This window comes from Colossoma macropomum, unplaced genomic scaffold, assembly GCF_904425465.1.
Source record: "Colossoma macropomum unplaced genomic scaffold, Colossoma_macropomum, whole genome shotgun sequence".
NCBI classification, from domain to species: Eukaryota; Metazoa; Chordata; class Actinopteri; order Characiformes; family Serrasalmidae; genus Colossoma; species Colossoma macropomum.
In genome coordinates, this window is record NW_023494800.1 from 13593303 (window position 1) to 13619797 (window position 26495).

Consider the following 26495-nt stretch of genomic DNA (forward strand, 5'->3'; position numbering starts at 1 on the left):
CCTTCTCAGAGCGGTGTTGAAGCACTGGCCCACACTTTCTCAGGGAGGCTCAAACCCGTCTTTATTTCCTCTTATGTTTTGGCCACTGAATTCTCCCTTACAGCTCTGTACCAGTTCAGTAGAGACAGGTTACGCTAACACTTTTGAAACGGCTTCACACAGTAATGCTTCGTGTCACTGGCCCATAGGTGGTGCTGGGTTGTTTGAAATGTTCTTTCTTTCTTTCATTCTTTCATTATTCATTTAATGTTTTTCTTTTTTTAAGCTGATTTGTGAATATCCCTTCTCTTCTCATGTTCTTTGCAGTCAACTCCATTGCATCTGGCAGCAGGATACAACAGAGTCAGAATCGTCCAGCTCCTCCTCCAGCATGGTGCAGATGTGCATGCAAAAGACAAAGGGTGGGCTCTGCTTTCTCTTCTTTAAGTTCTCCACTTTATTTTTCACATAATTCATATGATATTTCTCATGTGAATCTGAAGTATGATTTGGAAAGACTGACTTGAGTGAGTTAATTAATGTCTTTGTTCTCTGCTTAGTGGCCTTGTTCCTCTCCACAATGCTTGCTCCTATGGTCACTACGAGGTTACAGAGCTGCTGCTGAAGGTAAGAAAAATTCAGTTATTTTGAGCAATGTTCATTAAATAGTAACATTATCCCCTTAGTTTCAGATAAATTGACCCCTAGTTCAACTTTGAATATTGTTAAAAAGGGACAAAAAAGCAAACAGAGAAAGTAACACCATTGTCTCTCTGTCACCTTAACTACTGTGTGGCTCAAACATGGTTAGTAAGATTATAACAATACTAATGAAACAAAAGCATTCCTTTACAAAATGCCTCTCTTATAGTCTCTGCACATCCACACAAGCGGAGAGAAAGAGAAAGAAACATACCAGCATAAAAGCAGAGAGGGATGGAGGGAATTAGTGCAATTATTGAGTATTGTGTTTATATTGAACCCGGTATTCCTCATCGTTTGTGTGATTTTTGGCCATTTCTCACACAGCTATCCTTAACTAACATTAGGTAGGAGCGTGACACCAACCTGGTTAACTTACAACTGTGTTCTCGCAGTTTACTTCTCATATTGCAATCTTGAGCAGAGTGACAAGCTTGATTATTGAAATTCAGTACTTTTATGGTGCTGACCAAATTACTTAAGTGATATAGGGTTTCAGATTATTCCATGTCATTCGGTACTGAATTTTGATACCCAAGTAGTCAGTCTAATCAGAGTGAGTTATCCAGTAAGCATACCTGTTTGAAAATCCTGACCATTGATTGGTTGTCTAAAATACAATCCACATGCATGTTATTAACCTAAGCACCTCTTAAATTAATCTGTAAGCCGATACAGTCAGTATAGACACCCAGTTTCAGCACCTCACACTTATCTCTGGTTTACTTTGAAAGAGGAAGTATGAAAAAGTGTTGTTTAACAGTCAGTATTGAAGTCAAGGTATCAGTGATGATATCTATATCTGTATTGAAAAAATTCTGAAGGATACCCGTCCTAGCACAGGGCAGTAACAGTGGTTGGATTGTGACATAGATTCATATTCTAGTGCTGATCTATGAGTTGAGAGGGGGCACTGCAAAGGCTGATGTCATTGGTTATTGCAAAGCAATGTATTTGAGTTTTTAATGGAAAGGAAAAAAAATGGGTGTAGTTACTCTTTAAGCCTGACGTTTAACTCAGAGCTAAGTTGCATGCACCGTGCAAATGCATACTCTCATTACTTTTAGTTTATGGGTCTTCTTATTTCTGTATAGCTATATGTTTGAGGAGTTTTTGTGTTTTGTGTACTTTTGTTCCACTTATTTAGAGCCATTACAGGCTCCCTTGTATTACATTTTTATTTCTCAGGAGATTGTTAGATGTCTGTAAGAGAAAATGCACTGTAGTAATCCACAGGAGATCCTGATCGAATGCTGCCAACTTCATCTGAATGAGAGCTGTCAGGCTTCTTTTTCACACACTGCAAGCACAGCCTGTTCCTTGTACAGTGACCTTCCCTCAATCTGAAGAGCTGAGCTTTGATCAACCTGGCTTACACTATAAACAGTAGCATTGTATTTGAGCCACTGCTCATTTTTATCCACGTGCAACATCCTCCCGTGTCTGAAGTGTGCTGTGTTATCAGAGCCTAGCAGAGTAGCCAGGCTGTCTCTAGATGAAAACACTAAAGCGTGATCTAAAAACTGGCCCGCAGTGAGTGCACTCCCCCTCAGGAACTCTTATCGGAACATCAGCAGCTCCTCATATCTGCTTAAGCCTGTGATGCATCTGTCTTAGCTTCTTCTGGATCAGATTAAAGATGCTGTGTAAGGATCAAAAAGACAATTAAAATCTTGTTATCAGAAGTGGCAGCATGGTTAACACATGTTGGAAGGGTTATTAGAGTGGAGCTTCTGTAGGCTAAAGCTGAGTGCCACTGTTCTCCTCACCCCCCACGCCCTTTGTCTTTTTGGTGTTACAGGCTGCTAGAGTTTGGTGAAGTGACGTTAACTAAAGCTGTCTGCCCTGAGTGTGTCTCTTTCCGCCCTGATAGGTGTTTTAATCTTCTTGCACGTTTGTTTTTCCCCCTTCCTTTTTTTCTCGCTCTGAGTGTGGGTCAGTTTTGCTGTACTGGAGAAGTGGTATTTGCTGAAAATGTTAGATGTTCTGTTAACTTAGTTTCTGGGGCTTAGCCGAATTTCCAGCCTGTAGAAAGTCATACCTGATTTCAAAGATGTCACTATCCGAGTAAGACTCTTCTGTGTTTGCTGATGTATTTGTAGATGCCACTGGGATCAGAGTGATCTTTTACTGCAAGTAAAGTTTTCTAGTGGTTAATTCAGATTTCTGTTTGTAGCACGGCGCATGTGTGAATGCCATGGACTTGTGGCAGTTCACCCCACTGCACGAGGCTGCGTCGAAGAACCGTGTGGAGGTGTGCTCACTTCTCCTCAGCCACGGAGCAGACCCTACCTTGGTCAACTGTCATGGGAAGAGTGCTGTGGATATGGCTCCAACCCCAGAGCTAAAAGAGAGACTGACCTGTAAGTACACCCTCACCTACCCTCACTTTTTTTCCCAGGTCTGCTAAGGCCAGAATGCCCCAATCCAACATTCTCCAACAAACATCAACAAACCCAGACGCTGGTCTGGCCTGTTAGTGATTTGTTAAAACAATCTAGAATGTTCTACCGCGTTCATACAGTTGTAATATGTCTTCCCCCTTTTTGCATATACCATTTCATTTGGTATATAAGTTTTTACTCAGGAACAGTATAAAGCCAGCTGTCAATATTATAATCTTGATGTTTTGGAGAGTGTTGGGTAAGTGTACCATGGCCTTCAGGTTGATGCTCACTATTCTATTGCTGGAGCAGTGGCTCCTAAATATGTAGGGCACAGAGTACCCCTGTCTTGTACACATTGGTGTTGTCGCTGTTCAACACACACAAACTGACTAGAGGAATGACAGCGCAAACACTGGGTTCCCTGCCAAAACACACCTGATTCAACCTATCAGTTACTTACCAGGTTTGATACAGTGCTATGCTAAGAGAACACATATTGTGTTTGTTTGTTTATTTGTTTATTGTAGTTATTTATTCTTCAGCACTGAGGAAAAAATTAGAATTCTCAACAACTAAACATACAAATATACACACAAATATATCAAAATTCAAAACCAAGTTTAAAAAATTATTATGAAAAGATATAGGGACTATGGTACTCCTAACAACCATGAAAGACTGTCGTTATAGGTAAAGAGTACTTATAACTTACGTCTTTAAGAGATCAAAGAAAATCAAATCTGAATCAGATCTGAAAAATTCTTCAGGTGTTTCTGTCCATCCTTTCACTGTGAGAAGACCTAGGGGTTGTGTACTGAAAGGATGTATAGCTGTCAAGAAGTCGTTTCTGACAAAAGGAAACAGACAAAAAATGTGCAAATCTAAAAAGCCGCTGGTGTCTTCACAACAATGGACAGACCTGAACATGTTGAATGTGTTTGGGATTACTTGGATCGTGAAAAGCAGAAAATGCAACCAGCTACTGAGACTGAACTTTGGAGGTATAGAAAAATATCACTGCAGATTTCTTTGAAAAACTACTTCCAAAAAAAAAAGTCTTCCTAAAAGAATGGAAGCTGTAATAAAGGCAAAACGTGGATTAAGCACTCAGAGAATTAATATGTTTTCAGTGTCTGTGTACTTGTCTGTTAAATATGTGTTTCTTAAATATGTAAATATCTTAATTTCTTAAAAATAAAAGACTGGTTTATGACTTTTGCACAGTACTGTAGGTGTGTTAAAGCAGGGAAATCAGCACATTTTGCTGGGCTGTAAGCCTCCAGGACCAGAGCTAGGCACCCATGGGCTACACATTATACACAATAATGTGAACGGAAAGCTTTTAAGACGGTGCAAGCCTTGGAGAAAAAACTTAACTTTCATTTTTACTAACTTTCCTCTTACCTGCCCAAACAACAGCACTAAGTAAACAATCCCAGACATTCTAGCAAAGGTTCCCCACTGAGATGCTGAAACAGTGGTGTCTGAGCCCATGTAGACGTCACTGATGTTCTCACATTTACACGTTGAAGGGAGTCAAATAGAACACTTACGCCTTCTCTGTCTCCTTGCCCCAGTGGCGTCAGCGTCTATAAACCACATCTCACTCTCCCATGTGGCTAGTCTAAGCGGGTAGTGCGAAGCATGGCCCTGATTAAATCTGCCGTATTCTTCCTGGTGTTTCACTGAGACAGGGAGGATGCTTTAAACGCACAGCATTTCTCAGCTTGCATTATTCAGCCCTGGCAGAGAGAGTGAGAGGTTGGCCTCCAGAGGAGATGTAAAGGGTTGACAGCAGCCTTCTGTGTTCATATTGCTGTTGGAAGCTTCCATCTGGCTTTTTCTCAAAGTGGGAGGGAAGTGGTACAGTGAAGTTTTACCTTGATGCTGATGCTTGTATGGGAAATGAGAGTATATGTGGGTGAGTTAATTGCTGTTTAGCCAAGAATGAATGAAGAAAGAAAATCTTAACACTTCCTCTCCTGTGACATAAGTTAAGTGCAGTCTTTTGAGCTTTCATAAGGCAAAAAAACTTACCTTGAAACTTACCTTGGTTACTGAAACCATTTTTAAGAACAAAGCCTGGAACCAAGTTTACAGGGCCAGAGGCCAGCATGGTTTTGCCATTTGCCTGCTCAAATATACCTGGTTCAGTCGATCACTTCACTACCAGGTAGTGCAAATCTTGGAGAGAAATCTCAAAGAGAAATGTGCTGGCCACTAATTTGTGCCCAAAATTAGAAATTTGTGGGCAGATTAATAGATACATGTTTAATATATTTACAGTGAAGTCATGTTGCTTTTTGATTTATTGAAAGGGAAAAAATGAAAAAAGCAGCATCTTCATCATGTATCTCTCACCAATCTCTCTAGACTATGTTTGTCTACTCTTCTTCCAGATGAGTTCAAGGGCCATTCCTTGCTCCAGGCTGCACGTGAGGCTGATATGGCCAAAGTGAAGAAGACCTTGGCTCTGGAGATCATCAACTTTAAGCACCCGCAGACCCACGAGACAGCATTGGTGAGCTCATCAGTCACTCTCTCTGTTTACTGGCTGCCTGTTATTTAACAGCAACACCAAGATCAATGTGAGCATCATGAACTTCAGTGCAAACTTGATGATACCAGAAATTCTTTTGTTGCAGCATTGTGCAGTTGCCTCGCCACACCCCAAGAGAAAGCAGGTGACAGAGTTGCTGCTGCGTAAAGGAGCCAATGTTAATGAGAAGAATAAAGAGTAAGTACATATCAGCTCTGATCTAAGATGTTGTATGTACTTTTTACAGTTAGTTAAAATATTGTGGATAAAGTAGGTTTTGTAATACTCTTTGTGGCTGTGTCTTAGTTTACTGTCTGCCTGTATGTTGTCAGTTCATGCACAAATCCACATCAACTTAGTGGTTTTTAATTTGGGTACCATTGTCTTTTGCTGTCTTTCTCTATCTGCCTTCCTGTATCTCTTTCTCTCTCTTCATCTAGTTTCATGACACCTCTGCATGTGGCAGCTGAGAGGGCTCATAACGACATTCTGGAGGTGCTGCAGAAACACGGGGCCAAGGTACACATCTGCTGTGGAGTCAGCAGGCATCACATTGTGGTCTGTCTGGCCTGGCCGTGCTGTAACAGAGAGCTAAAACATCAGCAACGCAATCACTCACACATCTCCACTCCCACCTGCCTAACATCCCACTCAGCGCTTAGATCACTGGGTCTTACTTCTGAAGCCATTTTAGCAGCTTCAGAGACCAGTGGAGTTGGGACGATACTTTATCACAGTTTGTGCCTTTTGATGTGATATATAGCCGTGAATAATGAAAAGGTCTTTCATGCAGTGCTCCAATGCACCAAAATGTTTGTGGAGGTTTATCCTTGAATTCTGTTCCACATAACCTCTATACAGTACCAGTGAAGACTGACTATGTTATGATTGTAGGGTTTGTTTTATTGTGTAGAAAAGATACTGTTTTAGTTTTTCATCTAAATTCAGTCCTTAATATTCATTTCAGTTTCCGGGTTTGCCAGTGGATGTTTTTTAGTTTTAGTATATTGTGATAACCTTGGAATGCAGTAGCCTGAAAAGGCCTCCTTGTTTACTTTTCTGTCAGTGTGATAGATTACTGTTGAGTAGGAGTGAAAGTGATCGTTTCTGAGCTCAATACAGATCTGATTAGGAAACGATTTGAGGAGAGGACAAAGATAGCTAGCCTTTTGGCTTTCAAACCAGACTTTTTTTTTTCTTTTTCTTTTTTTTTTTTTATTTCCCTTGTTGCCTGTTGCTGTCAGTGATCAAAATGGATGCAGTCATGGCTAAACCTGGATGTGAAATATCACCTCTCAACAAACGTGTGAAAAGCAAGTGAAGGTAGGGCTGGATTGAGGGCTTGGATGTGGCAAGACAAACGTTTGAGTGGTGTAAAAGATCAATAGAACAAGAGCTTGCTTTTTGCGTCATCTGCCTCAAGAAATTGAAATGGAATAACAGAAAGGTCTTTCGGGGTCATGCAAGTGAAGCACATCAGAGCTAAAACTTCTCATCTCTCCCAGAGGGGTTTACTTAAAGTTTTTTGAGCAATATTTTGTCTTTACAGCTCATGTGGAACTGAGAGAAATCTATGTGGCGCACCAGTTAGCTATGTGTGTGCATGTTTTAAGGGTTCTCCTGCACACAGAGATGAGAACTTAAGCTCAGAATGCAGAATTATTCGCCCTGCTCACAAAAACCCTCATTTTCTTTTTCTGTCATTGATTCTTGGGCCTGCCTTCCCTGGCTTTAGTTGCCTGGTAGATGGTCTAGGTGGAGTTCTGTTTGTGATTTGTAAAAGAAAACAGAAGTGTGCAAGAAAATGAGCCAGGCTTTCTGCCGATGCTCATAATGCATTTGTCCGTTTACCAATGAACTTCAACAGGCGCACACATTACATGAGTAGCTCTTCAACACATTTATTGCCTACTTTGAATAAGATGCTTGCAGCTTGTTTGCCATCATAAAACATCTGGGTGTATTTGACATGCTCTGTTGAACACAATAGCTTTGGAGTTAAACTGAAAAAAATCAATTGTTTACTAGAAGTAGCATCTAATGTTAAGTATTTGTTACTGTACAACATGCTGCCTTTAAATTAAGGTAATGTTTCTCAAAGAAAATATGTGCCAGCAAACTATAGGGCTAAAGTGTCTTGGCTCTGGGTCACTGCTGGCTTGTCTCTATGGGACTGGAAGCAATCTAAGAAGTAAATCATTCATATCTGTGTCTGAGCAGCAGCGGTGGTTAAGAGACTGCCAGATCAATGAAGCTCTTTCAGTGGGCCCAATCAGATAAGCATGGACTGATTGAATAGGCATTCAGCTGCTGCCATGGACCTCGGAGCATCCACGCTGCTTAGCTTCCCTTTTAGACTCTGTAAGTGGCTGTGCCAGTAAATAAGCTCCAAAAAATTCCTCTTCTTTTTTCCTTCTAATGAGAAAGGCTTATCTAATGAGCCCTTTTCTTTAACTTTTTTGTCCCACTTTAACTTTGTATTTTCCTAAACTCCATCCTAGGAAGGCATGCTCATTACAGCGTTTTTTATTCCACTCTCTGTTTTGCTCATATTTAAATTCTGACCAAAGAACACTGGAACTTACCTAACCTAGTGATAGATTGCCTTTCGTTTCACCTTCTCCATCTGGTGCCATGACCCCACCCCTTCTGCTGGTCTGCAGTGACCTGAGAGCCTTTTGCCTTGAGTGACAGTAATGATGTGGGTGATGATGAGTGGCCAGAATGAACAGAGGGGCGTGTTTGTGGAGGAGAGTGTGTGTTTACTGCAGGAGAGGCTGCTGGTAAACAGATGGCATGCTAGCGTTGCGCTAATAAGCAGGCCAGGGAGCGTGCAGAAGAGGCCCTCCAAAGTAAACACATCTTTGGCTCGGGCAGTTTAGAGTGCGATTCAGTGGAGGGTTAGTTGGGGCTGCTGGTGGGAGCTAGTTATGCGCCACAGAGACAGGCTGAGCTCCGGCCGTTTGATGTGGAGGAGCATCAGCATGCAGCAGCCTGGCTGTGACTGTGTTTACAGTACTAGCTCAGAATCAGTAATTAATCTCACACACAACCTGACAAAAGTTCTGACAAAAATGCTAGTATCTCTTGCTCTTCTGCTTCTGCTCAGCACTGATAGTCTTTGAAGAAGCTCTGGAGTTGCCTGAGGGTGCGTCTGATTAATTCATGTCTATGTTCATTTCAAAACGGGCCAGCTTTGCTCACAGTTCAATCTTCTTCTTTACTCTATGCCCCACTACCAATGCACCTCTCATTTCAGAGGGAATGAAGAGAATAGGAACGCTTACTCATCTCCGTCTGCTTGTGTGTGTGTGTCGTGTACAGATGAATGCAGTGGACACTCTAGGGCAGACAGCATTGCACAGGGCAGCCCTCGCTGGCCATCTCCAGACATGTCGACTGCTGCTGAGTTACGGAGCAGATCCCGCCATCATCTCTCTGCAGGGGTTCACCGCCGCACAGATGGGCAACGAGGCTGTCCAGCAGATCCTCAACGGTAAGCAGTTACTCTGGAATTACATTGCTTGTGACTGTGCCTTTTGGACACCTATTCATACATTAGACCAAAAGTTAAGAGGCAGCAGAGGTGGAAACAAGTCATTGAGTTGCAAGTGTCAAATTAGTCTCTAGTCTTGACATTTAAGTCCTGAGACTAGTCCCAAGTAAAGTCCAGAGTCACTACAGGCAATCTTTAAGTTATGTCCTTAGTCCTAAATAAGTCAGTAGGCATTCTTTGGCAAGCGTAATGCCATTTTAACATTCAGCATTCAGCACCAAAAATGATAAGCATGTTAAAATAAAAAATAGTAATAATAATGAATTAACATTTGAGTTTTTCTACATTTTTAAATAAATTAAAATAACCATCACAGACACAATCATAGACACCACAAGTGCATCTACATATAAAATGTAAACAGTTTTCAAAGTAACATCTTTCCGTGTTTCTTCCACTTTGGGTCTTGAGTCTTTTCTAATCGAAAGGTTCAAGTCTAAGTCAGAGTTATTAGTGTTCATGTCAAAATTGAGTCATGTGACTAGAGTTCACACCACTAACTTTGTAAACATAATCATGAAAATGTTATTTTTTTCAAGAAATAATGAATAGTAATAGACTTACTAACATGGAACAAAAAGGTTTGGCTAAATGTCTGCAACTGTAGTGTAGATCAGGGCCCGTATTTACAAAGCATCTCTGATTAAGAGTGTTGATCTAGGATCTGTTCCTGTCAGTAAAGTCAAAGTGAATAACAGAAGAACCTGAATCCGTGTTAAATTAGGATTAAATAATTAAAAACTGGTCAACATGAGGAACTGCTTTTAACAAACAGTGAAAACGTTTCCCATGTTATATGTTAGAGAGGTTAAATCCACTGCAAGCCATTAAAATGTTTTGGGGAAAATTTCCTTGTACAAATCAGATACTCAGTAAAGTGCTTGTTGTTGGCAAATCATTGAAACTTCTGTACTTGTCCTTCTATTCTTTGGTGTGTGTATATGTTTTAAATTGAATGATTGTTTCCCTTTTTAGAAAACATTCCAGTGAGAAACTCTGATGTGGACTACAGACTTTTAGAGGCAGCTAAAGCAGGAGACCTGGACACTGTGAAGGTGAGCTTAATGCTCTGGCCGCAGCCTTTGGCGTCAGATGAGCTTGGAAAGATTTCTGGGGAGGGGTGGGGGCACAGTTGTAAGAGTAATACTATTTTGTTTTGCTCTAAAACGCTTTGTAATTACTTTTGTGGTTTCTCAGCAGTAAGAGTGAAATGTTGCTCTAGGTTAAATGGAAAAATATTTCCACAGTTTGGATATCAAATTAATTTCTGTAATAGCTCTTGGACAAAGAAATTGAATGGCCACACTAATTTAACCCAACTGAAGAAGTTGCTCAAGGACGGAGCTTGCAGAACCTTGCAGAGTGTAGCTGTTTGCCATTGTGCCCTTATAGCAGATAAGTCCTGTGTAGGATGAGCTCAGTGTCAGCTTTGACTTGAGTGTGTGAACTTGAGATAGAAATGCTGACCCAGCTTGTGTGCGCACAGACACAAAAAGGGTGTCCTGTTACATAAGCCTAATAAGAGGGATATATACATAGCAGTCCTGTAGTCACTGATGTAGACAGATACCGATTATCAGAACTATTTGTTGAGTAATTATGCTAAATAACCAATTAAGGGGTTGTTGTGGAAACAAATAGGCATTTCTACACTTGCTGACCACAGTCTGGTCTGGCAATCCAACAAAGCAGATTAAATATTGATACACAGTAGGCTAAAGTCATCTTGCAAATCTGGCTTGATTTATTCTGTGCCTGAGCTGTTTTTTCCTCTCCACTGACACCTCCTTTACCCTGCTTCTCCTCTGCAGCAACTGTGCTCTCCTCAGAATGTGAACTGCAGGGACCTGGAAGGTCGTCACTCAACACCACTACACTTTGCAGCAGGTTATAACCGCGTGGCTGTGGTTGAGTATTTGCTGCATCATGGGGCTGACGTCCACGCAAAAGACAAAGGGTGAGTGCATGTTCTTCTTATGATTGTCACAGAGATACACACCAAATATTTCTCTTCTGATGCAGATTCTGATATCTGAATAAGAATTTAAAATAGTTTCCTGAACTCAGCAGGACCCAACTGCTAATTTCGAGTTCAGACATCATTTTCCGAATATGCGTCGGTCTTGGTTTAGGTTCACATTTTACGTTAGGCTTCTTGCAGCCTGATTCCCTTTTTTAATAGATTTTATGTTGCAAATCCCCCTGCTTTTTAGGTTTTCTCTGTACTTTATTCTTTCTCTGCAATTTCACTACCTTAAAACAGTTTTTAATGTGGCATGTGGAGTCACGTACTTGTGAGTTTATTACCGAGATCCATGATGCCCCACGCTCATGAAAAAAAAAAAGAATGAGCAGAAAATGAAACGGCATGTCATGGAAAGTTTATTCAGACTAAAAGTTTTTGGTATTGTATGAAAGCTTTGCTTGAAGAATAAATTTGTTAAGGAGCATTTCAAACGTAATTTTGGACAGCTGCTATTATTATTATTCGATAAATTTTTGATAAAGTCAGTATTGTCCTGTTACCGATCCAGTACATCTAATCAGTGCATTACTAATCATCTTCAGGAGCTGCACTCTGTCTGACCCAGTCCTGGACAGTCAAAGGACTGCAGATTTTAACACTGTACCTCGTTTAACACACCAGATTCAATTCTTCAGCCTAAGGAAGGCCTTAGAGGGATTCTGACACCCCTATATTGAAATATAATATTGAAGGACAAACTGGAGTGGTTCTAGTCTAAATGTCTGTTTGTTTTCCCTGTTCCTCACAGAGGACTGGTGCCACTGCACAATGCTTGCTCTTACGGTCACTATGAGGTGGCTGAGCTGCTGGTCAGACACGGCGCATCAGTCAACGTGGCTGACTTGTGGAAGTTCACCCCATTGCACGAGGCTGCAGCCAAGGGCAAATACGAGATCTGCAAACTGCTTCTGAAGGTACAGTCTTACTCTGCTGCTGGCTCAGCACACAGCTGAATCTCCTCTCAAACTTGCTAATTCAAATGAAATCTCTTTTTGGATCAGAATAACGTTTGACAGCAGATTTTACTTTTCTGGAAAGTTTTTCAGTGCAAAGGCAGAAGCTTTTGCACTGCTTTTATCACCTTTTATCACCTCAGTGTAGCCCAATGCAGTATGACAGTAGTAAGGAAAGCACATGAGACATTTTTGCAGAATCTTTTGTGACTGGTATTAATTAAAATGAGATCAGATTGCGCTGTCACATCATAAATTGCATATTAATGAATGTTGGTCCCATATCTTAGAAGGGCAATTGTATGATGATTTAGGGGATCTCTTGCCTACTGGAATATACTAAAGGCTCCGTGAAGGAGAGTTTTGTGATCAGCTGCGGCAGACAGCGGTTGTCGTTTGTAGATTAAGACAATGGCTGCTTGTGTGTTTCAGCATGGGGCTGACCCCACTAAGAAGAACCGTGACGGGAACACGCCACTGGACATGGTGAAGGAAGGAGACACAGACATCCAGGACCTGCTTAGAGGGGATGCAGCTCTGCTTGATGCGGCTAAGAAAGGCTGCCTTGCCCGAGTGCAAAAACTCTGCAGCCCTGAGAACATCAACTGCAGAGACACACAGGGACGCAACTCCACCCCTCTACATCTGGCAGGTAACAGAGCTCATCTATCCACCCCCCCCCTCTCTCTTTCTCTCTCTCTCTCTGTTTCTCTCTGTCTCTATCTCTGCTTGTCTATCTATCTAACTGTCTGTTCTTATGCAGGCAGCTATTGCACAGGCAGCTGTTGCACAACCCCCCCTTCAATTCCTGTCTCATAATCCCACAGCTGTCACAATGAACATGGCACAGCAAACACTAATCTCACTGTTAACCAAAAAATGAGCAGCAGCCTGCAAATCATGTTGTTCCGGTCTGCAAAAACTCATTCTGTTAAAGTCTCAAAGAGCTGTGTGGCGGTATAGGAAATGTCATTTCACCCTTGAGGTCTGGTTAAATAAAACAGGGAGACAGGGGGAACATGTCAAATTAAATCTTGACTTTGATCCTGAATTCAGCTCTAAGCAGGCCCACCTTTTATCCAGGGTCTGTATGGTTTTAATGAAAAATATTTATTTTTTTACACTTCAGATGAGGCATTATGTCTCTGTATTCACAAACACATAGGCTGTGCTAGTGCCGCTCTGTGGCCTTAGGCTTAGGCAGTCATAGCAGGAACGACCAGTGCTGTGCTTATTTATGGACCTCTTTTATCGGGTTGTCATATTAACCAGTGTTTCTTTAATCTACATGCAGATGTAAAGTGCTTAAGTGTTTTTTTTACTGCATTTACATCTTGTTTTTTTTTGACAGTAGTTCAGTGTTTGACCACTATACAGTTCTCCTTTTTTATAATGCCATCCACAGCTCTCTTTAGCAGTTTTGGATATTTTTGGGGCATTTGTTTTTTTTTCGAAATTAGCAGACTGTCATATTAGCTCATTTGTCGATTTTTTTAAATTGAATTTAAAAACAACTGTTGACTGTTTCTTAATGTGGAATAAAAGAGTGATTGAGCAGTTTGAGCAAAATTGAGCATGGAGTGCTCCAATTAAAATATTTAGTTTTAAAACTTAGATTTTTAAAGAAAAAAATATAATATATTAGTATTGGCCACTACTCAATGTTTTTGTTTTGGAACTGTATTGGAAAATAAAGTTATTGTTACATCTCAACTGTAGTATCAATGTGAGTGTGTGCATTCTAGGCTGCCTGTACGGCTGTTCCAGTTCAGAGCTCTATCTCTGCCCTGACCAGCACATGCAGACAGTGCAGCAGCAGGTGGGCCATGGCCCTGCCCATCAGGCAGAGTGTACCATATGTCTACATCCACCCACCCTTACATAAACATTTACTTTCACTTGGAAGGTCTAGAACCTGTGTACATACAACATGCCATTGCCCTGTTTGAGACATTGGGCCAGAATCTTGTCACAAGTAGCCTGCTCAGCTTCATGTCTCATTGATATTGATGTTAGTTCTTTACGTGCAATATTTAAGAAATACAAAAGGCAGCTTCCATGAATGCAGAATCATTATTTATATATTTGGTGTCTGGTCCTCCACAGTACTATGGCTGTTAAAGCCTTTTGTGGCAGTGGCAGCTGTTGTTCAGCTATTGTTCTTGTTTTTGATTTCCTCACTCAGCATTTGTGGAGGATGGATTAACAGAGATAAACAGTCGCTATAGCAAAGGCACCAGGCTGAAACTGGAAAATGAAACAAAGGAGTTTGCAGCATTGCAAGCTTGCCAAACCAGACGGATACATTTTAGTCTGTAGTCATGTTAAAGCTTTTTGCTGCTGCCTTTGCCTGTCAAAGAAAAGTGTTGATGGAAAAAAGAGAAAAAAAAAAGAAGTCTGCTCTCTAATAAGACTATAGAATCCTGAGTGGAATCGTGAGTGACATGGGAAGCGGATGGGACGAGCAGAGATGAATGTTGAAATGAGAGAAGGGAGAAAAGACAGAAGCCATTTGGTTAGCAGAGTGTCTGTGTGTTTGTGTATGTGAGAGTGAGCATGGCTGTTTGAAGCTCCGAGATCCGGGGCTATGCATTAGCAGCAAGCTGAGGCCTGTGATAATGGTGTTAATTAGTGAGGGTCTTGCAGGCAGTCTGTTGTGAGGGTCTAAGGCATATAGAACAAACTGAGAGAAACCCAAATTTGCTTTCAGTAGTGCTTTTAGTAATAGCTCTCAGTACCTTGTGTGTTTTGATTGTGGGATTGCATGATGATTATTATGATAATGGTAATTATAATAATAAACTTTCATTTTATGGCACCTTTCAGACCTCAGAGTGCTTTACAGGGGACAAATAATACAAAATACCGGTAGAGGATATGTGGTAACACCTTATTGAAGGGCAACATCTGTAAGGTTACATACCTACATAAACCCTCCATGACAACTGAAATGTCTATATAAGTTTGTCTGTTGTCATAAAAGACTTGTGTACAGTAGCAGCCTTTATTTTTGTCATTTCCACTCGTAACTGCTATTGAGTATAAGTGATTCATTTTTCAGCATCAAGAAAAAACAGGAAGCATATATTTGATAGAAAATTACACAGAAACCTGAACAACTATGTATAATAGTAGTAAAAGTTAATACTTAAAAGTATTAAGTGTATCCAGCCTTTTATTAGAGCATCCATTCTTTTTGGGAGACATGCCCTCAGTTCTCTTTCACACCGCCGAAGTTCGGTCTTAGAAGTCAGTTGCGTTTGCTTCTTCTCAGAATCCAAGAAATTCCACTTTCAGTGACTTTTCAGTGATTTGAAGTCTGGACTCTGGGTTGGCCATTTGTTGTGCGATTGTTGAGCAGATCCTTATGTGGTTTGCAAATGTTTTTCTCAGAAATGGCTTCTTGATGGCTGCACATTCTTTCAGACCCATAGGTTTGAGTTCTCTTTTCACTGTGGAAGGATGGACAAAAACACCTGTGGATTTTTTCAGCTCTGGCAGTTTTGGTGGTCTTTCAGGTCTTGCACAGTTGAACGAAGTCCAAATTTCCCTATACCTTTGAAGTGTACCTTTCTCCATACTTTTCAAGTATACCCTTCTTTATTCCTTTCAAGTATTTTCTCTGTACCTTTCAGTCTCTATATCTATATCTCAGTCCTTATGAGTCTCTGTATCTTATATCTGATCTCCTCAGAAATATCTCCTGAAAAATAAATGAGAGAATGAGAACTTTTAATGGCTGTTCACTGCCAGTTAAATAAATGAGTGGTAGTCTCTGCCTTTTGCACACATTATAGGTATTATATCGCCTAATGAATGATGCTGTTCAGTAAAGTGCTACCGAATATTCATTCAAGAGTACATTGATAAAGATTGATTAATAAGAAAAAAATAAAGTATATGAGTACATGGCTTAAAAAGTACCACAAAAATAAAGTGTTATGTTTTATTTTACAGCTGGTTATAATAATCTGGAGGTAGCAGAGTATCTTCTGGAGCATGGGGCAGACGTGAATGCGCAGGACAAGGGCGGCCTCATTCCCCTTCACAACGCAGCTTCATACGGGGTAAGTGCATGGGCATTGGTGCATCCCAGGGAGCTACTGGGAAACATTTCATTTCACAGACCATACAAATCAAACAAGACTGCTTGTGTACACGTCTGTTAAACAGGAACTCCCAAAGATAGCAACACACAGACGCTAACTGAGAAACAGATGTCAACTGAATAATCCATGCGTGCTTCAAAAACAGACACACAAGCCTTCTCCTTCACACAGCTGGACCCTGCTGAGTTCTAGCGCAGACCCCAGCTACCATTCATGCTGCTAGCTGCTGAGTGTTTCACTGAAAGTTAGAGACTGAAGCATGCACATGTATGTGTGTAAGATGGTGTCATTGCTACCATTCTGAGGTCCTGCCAAGAGAATCCCAACTCATGCAACTTTAATGGAACAGTGTGGCTCATGATTCTTTCAGCAGGTTTTGGCTCTCTTTCCATGGGAATGCAGCCTGAACAAGCCAGAGTCTATGATACTCACTAGCTAGCTATGATCCAAGAGACCCCGTCGAAGAGAAGAGTAAAAAACCGAGCAGAAGATACCCTAATACCCTATTGATCATTAAGATTGAAAGCTAATCAAACTAAGCAGATTCACACATTTTGATTGTTGATTTGTAATTTTTTGTAATTGAGTGATGAATTGTAATTGAGTAATCGTGACAATCCTAGACTACAGATGCCGTTGAAGAGCCATGCTGTGAAGGAATTTTTTTTCTTTCTTTTTTTTTTTACATAAGGAATGAAAGGCGGTTCTTCTGTTGCATCGCTCAACCCTTTATTGTGGAGAGTGTGGAGTGTGGAGGAATGTAGGAATGACTGCCTCAGCCTGTGCTGGTTAATGCCATTGTTGGGTGTTTATCCCACTTGTCTTGGTGAGGATATGCCTGGAGCTGTGATCAGGCTGGATTGGGCAGCAGCTTGGTGGTTACATAAGCAGAGCTGGAGTGAGCCACTCCTGGGTCCGTGCCCAAGCTCCTGTGGACACTCACTGCTGTCCAGCAAGCCCAGCCAGAGCTGAAGCCTCTTCCTGCCACCTAACGATTGGTGCAGAAAGCCTAGGGGGCTGGGCAGGCAGGACGCCCAAGAGCCCCTGATTGGCTGTAAAAAGCTTAGAGAAGGACTGGCGGATGGCTGGCCCTGGTTGACCTTGTCCCTGCCTCCCACTGTTCCCACGCAGGCTGTTTGTATTGAGACTGCGAGTGCTCAACAAGCACAGCCAGCTGATTGCAGATTCACACTACTGCTGCTTCTGCTGTTGACCAAGAGTCAGGCCAGGACAACCTTGCCAAACAGCAGTGTGTACAGAGCCCACAGTTTAGATAGGGAGATGTACCACTGGGCCACAGATTTATAGTTGTTTTTTTTCACATGGTTGTATTGAACTGAGAAATATTCTTATTTACAACTGACAAAATATAGGGCAGCACAAAAAGGCGAACAGTCGGATATCAATGAGTGACAAGTAAGACAGCACAAATCTTGATGGGCAATAATTTACATGTTGTGAAATAATTTACGTGTTGTGAAAGAGAACTGATTAAGTAGTCCTGATTTCATTTTAAACAGTTTGCCAAATAGTGCATACATATGTTTTGCTCTGTTTTTATGTCATTGTCCAAAGATAAAATAGTAGATTGTTACAGGGACTTAATAAGCCTTTAAACTATGGTAGAGCATATTCTACTATTTTCCGTACGTATTAAATGTCCTGATTATTTGAATTGTAAAGTTACACACAAGTTTAATGTGTTAGCGGTTTCCACCGTTCCCAGTATACTGCTTAATTCCTGATTGCTTCCACTGTACTAAAGGAAGACACCTTGCTTTTTTATTGCATAATTATCAACAAATATTGCATTATCAACTTGCATACATTCATTAGACTACTTAGCAAAATGACAATACTGAGAACAAATACTAGCAAGAGTTACATGGGTGATATTTCACAATCCAAGTCGTTTTAGTAAGAAAGTATGGTGGCATATAATTGTCTCCACTCCTACTTTAATTTCACGCTGTATGGTCACTTTATTTCTGTATGCAGCTTTGGCAAAGCAGTTTTACCTAAGCAGGTTTTCAGTTTCCTTCCCTGATAGTATTTATGTATGGCCAGTACATATGAACAGCAGGTTGTAATGACATTCTAACACAACTGCTTGTTTCCCCCTCAGCATGTGGACATAGCAGCACTGCTGATTAAGTACAACACCTGCGTGAATGCAACGGATAAGTGGGCGTTCACTCCTCTGCACGAGGCAGCACAGAAAGGCCGCACCCAGCTGTGTGCGCTGCTGCTGGCCCACGGAGCCGATCCCACCATGAAGAACCAAGAGGGCCAGACACCACTTGACCTCGCTACGGTAATACACTCACACACGCATATGCTCTTGCACTCTCTTGCGCACTCTCTTGCAGGCCTGTGTCCAAAATGCCGCAATACTTGTATATACCTATACATATACCTGTGTGATGTATGTGAGCAGGAAAGTGTTTCAAAGTGGACTTGTATTTCTAAGGAATCGTGTGTTTTCTGTGCCATGGATTAAAAAAATCTGTAGGGTGGATTATAAAAGCTACGTTCAAGCAAGTACATATAACATTTAATCCATAGATACATTGGGGACATTTTGTCTCTTTAAAAAAACTGTGTATTTAAGACTGTGTCCCCTTCAAATGCATTTGTCGTAACCTTTACTAATGAGGCACCAGTGGAACACAGCAATCACTATTGCAGGTGTTAGTGTCATAGGTGTTCCAAACTCACCCAAACCTCAGATGAACTGACCTTTACTTCTTAGGCTTCGGTTGTAATATCCATGCTGCATAGCAAAGTAAACTAGTGTCTGTTTTAGCCCTTTATTGCCACAGAATACAGAAAATACCATAATCACTGTCATTCATGCAAAACATGATGTAAGTGTAAGATAAGATTTAAACTTGTAAAATCTTTACTTTTTCACTTGTGGTCATGGATAATGTAGCAAACAAATAATAGAACAAGAACACACTTTAATGGGTGCATACTGCTTTTGTCCCTTTTTTCTTGTCTGTCCAGTCTCTCTTTTCTCTTTTCTTTCTTCTCTTTTCTTTCTTTTTGTCTTTCTTTCTCTTTATCTGAAAGGGGTGATGAGGTTGCTCAGATTTAGGTAATGTAGTTGGTAGTCTATATGAATCCACTGCTCAGGCATCTCCATCACTTCATAGGAGCTTATAGTCATCAGTTAGCGCCAGGCAAACTTGAAAAAAATGTCAAGTAAAGTAATCCCCAGCAGACTTGCTTATGTGGTTACTAATACTGTATAACATGCTGTGACTTAAAAATAGATAAGTACAAAAACCTTCAAGCTCCGGTGTGAAACTAAAGTGGCAGACTTCGGACATCTGACATGTTTTGGGCATACATTTGGGGGAAAATTGTGTAAATTTTTATTTCTGACAGAACTGTTCCTTTATGTGTATAATTGAGAATTTTAGTTGACTAGAAGTGTTTATGAATATAATTACAATACATTGGACTTCTACATTTCCAGCAAAGTTGTAGAGACAAAACTAGCTCAGTCTCCTTTTTTGTGTAGGCTGACGATATCAGAGCGCTGCTGATTGACGCCATGCCTCCCGATGCCCTGCCTAGCTGCTTTAAGCCCCAGGCCACTGTGGTCAGTGCTGCAGTCATCTCCCCTGCATCTACACCCTCCTGCCTGTCAGCCGCCAGCAGCATCGATAACCTGGCCGGGCCTCTGTCTGAGCTGGCTGCGACTGGTGCCTCAGGGCCTGCCAATGGGGCCACTGCGGCTGAGAGGAAAGAAGGAGAGAGTGAGTATCTGAAACGTCTGATTCCCAATGAGTTTGCATGCCTAGATTTAGAAAAATTGCTTCATTATCTATGGATTATGTGTTAAAGAGCAAATACTATAGAAGTTTTTTACATTTTTTGAATTGTTTGAAAATTTAAAGTGCCATTTGCTCACCAGTCCATATATGGAAATTCATTTGCAAAAAATCTCATTGTTTTTGTGATGCTTCTGTTAAACTTGATTCAACTTGGACTGCTTATCAAACGCACCAAAACACAGGACAACCAATCAGAATAGAGATCATTTACATACATGAGTCTTAAAAGCAGTGTAACAGGTATTTAATTAAGAGATAAACTCACACAAGCATCATAAGTGTGTAATCTGTAGCTTAATTACAGGATAAACTCACACAAACATTAAGTGTGTAAATTGTAGAAAATGGCTTTAACAGTGGTGGGATATTTGTGATTTTATTCTAAATCAGCATTTTTTTTTTTTAGTTACTATCCTGGATATGAACATCAGCCAGTTCCTGAAGAGTCTGGGGCTTGAGCATCTGCGAGATATTTTTGAGCGGGAACAGGTGAAAACACTATATATAAAGTTGATTCTGTACTTCATTCTATACTGCTGGCATCAGTTGCAATGCAAAAATGCAGCTGACTGTCATTTTCTGCAGAAAGATCTGAGCCGTCTCTTCAAAGCTATGCAAATCTAATAATATAACTTGCCTTGCGATCATCATCTTTTCAGTATTCCCACGCTCACCCTCGGTCTATCATCTCCATCCAGCTCCATTCATAGCCAGCCACTGTAATGTTGCATGCATCTCATATTCTCGCTACAGTGAAGCTCTATAACACCTCTGAGTGCTTTAAACTTTGGCTGAGAGAGAGAGAGAGGGTGCGCTGGGGTCAGTAGGCTGACCCTCTGTGCTAGGGTGCATTTTGCTGGATGCAGAGTTGTCCATCTGTACTCTGATCCTTTTCTCTGATCCTCTGATCCTTCATCTCTGGGAGGACTAGATGGTGCCGTGTTTGTCACGCTGGGCCATGCTGGCCACTCATTTGCACATAGATGAACAGAAAAGGTCCCTGCGGTGACCCATCAGAGAGCACTGTATTTAGAAAGGAGCTAGAAGCTGTCCTGATTGCGTGGTTGGCTTTCATGGGCGCACTCTCTGCTCACACACTTTTTCATCTCTTTCTCTTACACTTTCCTGCTTTTTCTCTTTTGCTTTGTGCTCCCTCTCACTCAGAAGATGGGCAAAGTAGTTTTAGTCACAGAGAATGTACTCTCTCTTTTTCACTGTCTCTCTCTCCTTCTCTCTCCTCTTTCTTTTTTCTTTCTTTTCTTTCCTTCTTTCTCTCCGTCTTGCTCCACCCCCTCCCTCGTTTGTCATCTCTTTCTCTGTCACTGAGGGGTGATTAACAAGTTACTTGGAGAATTATAGGTAACGCAGTCATAGTTCAGGAAGAACTCATTGCTGAGAATCTGTGGTCACTCCTCGGCATCTTCCTCACTCCATACACTGCCCTGATCTGATCAGTGGCTTGCTGTGTGTGTTCAGCAGGGCTCCTCTCTGGTTGTACCACTGTGCCTCATTTCCTTGTTACTGCTGCTGGCAGCACCGCACTCAGTACATTTGTCTCCCCTTGCCTTCATTAGGCTAACAGCTGCATCTCTCTACATCCCTTTGAACTTCTTCCCAGCCTTTTGCCAAGAGACAGACAGCTACGGAATTGTCCTCCGCGGCTCTGAGCGGGGCAGCATCTCAGATGTCTGTAGCCATCATGTCCTCAACCGGTGTCTCAGCGGGGCCTGCATGCCTGTTGATTGAAGAGTACAGTGTTTGCTGAGAGAGGCAGAGGGGCAGTGAGAGGTAGAGAGAGGACAGCAGCTCCTGGGCTAATAGCCTGTGGCAGGCCTATCATGGCTGTGATGTATTGCCAATAAGTGGGCCATTGAAATTGGGAGTGTGCGAGGGAAAGATGATAGTGGCTGACAGAGGAGGACGCTGAGTGAATAGTAAACCTGCAGGGTGACGTTTCTGCCCCCCCCGCTGCTGCCGTATCTGTCACCAGCTCAGCATCTCTATCCCTGGAGACGCCTACAGGCTCTCAGCTGCTTCTCTTTCTGACTGCTGCATCTATTACCATTAAATCATCATCTGTGTGTATGTGGGAGGAATTTTCATATAGACGCGGCCATGATTAAAGAGTGCCTTCTGAGTCATGCGTTCTAATCCCTGTCCAAACCTCCTGCAATTTACTAAGTTTATCTTCTTAGTAGGAGGGATATTCTGTATGTGAACAGGCTGCGGGAATGGTCTTCGGATTGGATTTCTGCATTTTTTGTGCACAGCCGTGTCCAAATCGCCTCGGAACAGACTGACCCTTTGCCCATTTCTTCACTTCCTCACACTTCCTGCTCTCCTGTTGGTCATATCCTGCTTGCCTCACTGTTATTGGTCTGATTGGTTTCGCTGTCTTGTGCAGATCACCTTGGATGTTCTGGCTGACATGGGCCACGAGGAGCTGAAGGAAATCGGCATCAATGCATACGGCCACCGCCACAAGCTTATCAAAGGCATCGAGAGACTGCTGGGCGGTCAGCAAGGTCAGTGTCAGACAATTATGCCTTATTCAGACATCACTTTAGTATCTAAGTATCTAAGAAATAATTAGCGCAGTATTTTTTTCAACAAATCAGAATTTATGATACATCGTCAGACCTCTGAAGTCATGTGTCATTCTGTAGTCTGTGTCATGCCCAAATAATGAACTCTTATTACTCTATGGGACAAAAAATTAAGTGTTCATTTCTCTGTTATGGCACAGTGTAAACCAACCTGATATATCAACTTTGCGAGCAAGCTAACCCTCCTGTGCATTGAAATGATGTGCATTAAAGTAATTCTAATACTGTTCTTCAACACTATTACACACAAGCACTAGCTACTCAAACTACAGGCTGCTATTAAAAGCAACTTAACCACCACATTTAAAGAAGAATACTGGTTTGTGTGGAGTATTTTGATCAGGCTTCCAATCTTATGATGTAAAATCAATGCACAGCAGTTTTAGTTTAGCTTGCATGAAACAACATTCATGTTTTGACTCTATAATGAGCTTGTAATTCTCAAGGAACCAGTGACGCTCAGGGTGCAAGTGTACCTGGTTTGGGAAACTGTAGTTTATTATAGGGTGTGATTGCAGTGATTCTTGAAAAAGACATTCATTTTTTTGCACAGAGAAACACTGCTTTAGACATGAAGGTCCTAATGTGGGAATGACACAGACTGCAAAATTATCACATGATTTCAGAAAATCAGTTGATTTCTAATAACTACATGAGCTTGGCGGACGTGGTAATGGGACCAAAAAAAAAATTAAATCTGCCACCAGAGGAGTCATCAGTTTCAGCGTGTAGAACCAGAGCTCTGAGTTTTCTTTCACAGAATATAATATGCACAAGTCTTCCTTTCTTGTTAGAAACACTATTTTTGTTGTTGTTTTTGGGGGTTTTTTTGTTTTTGTTTGCATGAGCTCAGTGAGACCACCATACAAATCAGTAAGCGCTTATTGATTTGTTTAGTCAGAGTAATGATAAAGCATGACTAATTGTGAATTATACTTTTATTTATTAGTTTTCTTGTTCAAAATAGATGTGGCACATTTTTGGCTTTGTTAGATCGCATTCTTTTCATATAAAAGAAATGCAACAACAGCATTTGGCTGTCATGGTATTAAGGGACAGGAGTTGATAAAATGGCAGAAATAGCCACATTTCATGTCTGCCTTAAAACGTAAATGTCCTGTGACAATATATTAACAATCTTTGATCAATAACAGTTGAAGAGAATAAGCCTTAATATGTATGTATTATAATTTAGCATTGTCTGCGTTTTCTGTCGTTTCTCTTTCTCAGAATGTGTGCTTATCACCTGTCAAGTATCAGTGTTAAATTACTTGTCAGTCATCTTCAATATCTGATAACCTTGCCCAGTGTAATAACAAAGCAGATTGGCACTCACAGCTGTGTATGTGTATTTGTCTCCTATATGGCAGGTGCCAACCCATACCTGACATTCCATTGTGCGAGTCAGGGCACAGTCCTGATCGACCTGGCCCCTGATGATAAGGAATTTCAGTCTGTGGAGGAGGAGGTGAGTGGAGAGCAGATCTGTGCTACTAAACACTGATAAAGCTCCAAGCACATTCAACTGTTGCTGTACAGTATTTTTTCTCATTTTGAAAGCTTTGTTTTGTGTGCATGTTTCAGCTGCAGAGCACGATCAGAGAGCACAGGGATGGAGGCAATGCGGGTGGAGTCTTCAGCAGGTACAACATCCTGAAGGTAAGCACCAAACAAGCTCATGGAAAATAAACATGTACTTATTCAGCTGTGTTTTTTCTGAATGTTAGCTGAAATTTCATCTGGTATACTGGATTACAGGCATTGCTGTTGAGGGTGTGTAGTTTTGTGTATGAGAGTCTGTGTTTATGTATGCAGATCCAGAAGGTGGTAAACAAGAAGCTGAGGGAGAGGTATTCACACAGGCAGAAGGAGATCGCAGACGAGAACCATAATCATCATAACGAGAGAATGTTATTCCACGGTACTGTCCTACACCCTTAACAAGCAATTTACAAGCAATTTTAAGCAATTTACACTGTTTTTATTTTTCTTTTTGGACTCCACTCACTTATTAACTGTTAGACATCAGGAGTTATTACTGTTGTTTTGGTGTAGTATTGAAAAGTAATTACATAATCAATTATTTGTTTAGTTACTTAATTTTCATGTTTCAGTATCAAACAGTGACAAAAACAAAGCAAAAAAGTGATCATCTTTCTATTCACAGAATAAGACTCTATACACTTAACGTCTGTCGTCAAATTAAATGATTTGAGGGGCCCAAATGAGGGAAAACTGAATTTCCCTCACTTTTATTTTAAGTTTGGTGTAATCTGTAAACATTTTTACATTTTTAAAACATACCGTTCACTCTGTAGTCCAAACAGTTCATGTATGGAAACTAAGCTGAAAAAACAGTTTTAAATTAGTTGTTTTTGTGATATGAAAATCTGTGCATTTACATATATCCTCCCAATCAGCCTGCTGCAATTTAACTCAGGCCCATTCATGTCACAACTATAAGGCATGTTACAGCCTGCACTGCTTTCTGAGTGAGGCACAACACAGTGCAGCCAATCAGAATAGGCGCGCTTTACATATGTCAGTATTAAAGGTACAGTAACAAAAACAATGTGTTTAAGTCTAATGGATAAAGAGATGTTGGAAAAAGCTTTGTGAAAATGAATTATAACGTATAATGTTTTGGGCACATAAATCCATACAAATGTCATAAAAGGAACTTGCAGAAAAAAAGAAAAATCAAATTCAGATCATAATTAAATCTCCACTGCTTGCCAACACAAGTGTAATATTTATTTATTATATATATATTTCAAAAACTGACAGTTTCTCTGCTTGTTTCAGTGAGCTGTGAAAATCAAATATATGAATATGAATGAGCTATGAATATCAAGAAATGTCAAATTACAGAATGATTGTGACTCATGATAGCGGTGACTTTTAAAGGTTAACCTACTAAATTGAAGTGCAGGCAAGATAAAAATCTCTCCTCTGGGCACCAGACTTTTATTAAGCTCTTCTATTTTCTCCCTCTATATAGGGTCTCCCTTCATTAACGCTATAATCCACAAAGGCTTTGACGAGAGACATGCATATATAGGAGGCATGTTTGGAGCAGGGATCTACTTTGCAGAGAACTCCTCCAAGAGCAACCAGTATGTTTACGGCATCGGTGGCGGCACCGGCTGCCCCACGCACAAGGACCGCTCCTGCTACATCTGCCACAGGTACTACAGTCCCACTGTTCACAGATCTGCACTCATGCAGTGGCTCAAAACAACAGTTCATTTAAATGACCAGACGGTGGTGCTGTGGCTCACGGAATGTGCTGGCTGCTTTTGTGTTTTGCAGGCAAATGCTGTTCTGTCGAGTGACCCTAGGCAAATCCTTCCTACAGTTCAGTGCCATGAAAATGGCCCACGCTCCTCCTGGGCACCACTCGGTCATCGGCCGCCCCAGTGTCAATGGGCTGGCCTATGCAGAATACGTCATCTACAGAGGGGAACAGGTGAGAGAGAGAGAATACACATACTTAGCAGTTTACCTAAGTTAACACTACAGGCCAAAGGTTTAGAAACAGAACTGTTTTGGCAATAATAATCATTATTTTCAACAGATACCAGATCGTGATATTTTTATTATCATAGAACAAAAGTACTAAATGTCAACAACAGTAGTGTACAAAAGACTAATTGTTGACCCCATTAACCCTTGGAGCTTGTCTACATTGCATTAACATGTGTTTCATGTCTGGATATTGTCTGAATTTACTTTGGCCCAATTCCATTTACACTTTTCACAAAAATTCGCCCCACTGTGGCCAGATGAGATC

General features: G+C 41.1%; 1 protein-coding gene across 2 annotated transcripts in view; it reads left to right on the forward strand.

The window, feature by feature from the left end:
• The window catches only part of tnksa (tankyrase, TRF1-interacting ankyrin-related ADP-ribose polymerase a), an 88780-nt gene that overhangs the window by 59677 nt on the left and 2608 nt on the right, over nucleotides 1–26495 (forward strand). For both annotated transcript variants that reach the window (XM_036589128.1, XM_036589129.1), the window contains 21 exons: nucleotides 307–401; nucleotides 540–606; nucleotides 2858–3044; nucleotides 5468–5589; nucleotides 5714–5805; nucleotides 6048–6126; nucleotides 8932–9103; nucleotides 10139–10218; nucleotides 10975–11120; nucleotides 11938–12103; nucleotides 12575–12794; nucleotides 16100–16209; nucleotides 18377–18565; nucleotides 19781–20018; nucleotides 20503–20585; nucleotides 22501–22621; nucleotides 24073–24170; nucleotides 24287–24361; nucleotides 24518–24623; nucleotides 25704–25890; nucleotides 26015–26171. In XM_036589128.1, the coding sequence (XP_036445021.1) occupies nucleotides 307–401; nucleotides 540–606; nucleotides 2858–3044; nucleotides 5468–5589; nucleotides 5714–5805; nucleotides 6048–6126; nucleotides 8932–9103; nucleotides 10139–10218; nucleotides 10975–11120; nucleotides 11938–12103; nucleotides 12575–12794; nucleotides 16100–16209; nucleotides 18377–18565; nucleotides 19781–20018; nucleotides 20503–20585; nucleotides 22501–22621; nucleotides 24073–24170; nucleotides 24287–24361; nucleotides 24518–24623; nucleotides 25704–25890; nucleotides 26015–26171 (2790 nt within the window). The remainder of the gene's footprint in view (nucleotides 1–306; nucleotides 402–539; nucleotides 607–2857; nucleotides 3045–5467; nucleotides 5590–5713; nucleotides 5806–6047; nucleotides 6127–8931; nucleotides 9104–10138; nucleotides 10219–10974; nucleotides 11121–11937; nucleotides 12104–12574; nucleotides 12795–16099; nucleotides 16210–18376; nucleotides 18566–19780; nucleotides 20019–20502; nucleotides 20586–22500; nucleotides 22622–24072; nucleotides 24171–24286; nucleotides 24362–24517; nucleotides 24624–25703; nucleotides 25891–26014; nucleotides 26172–26495) is intronic.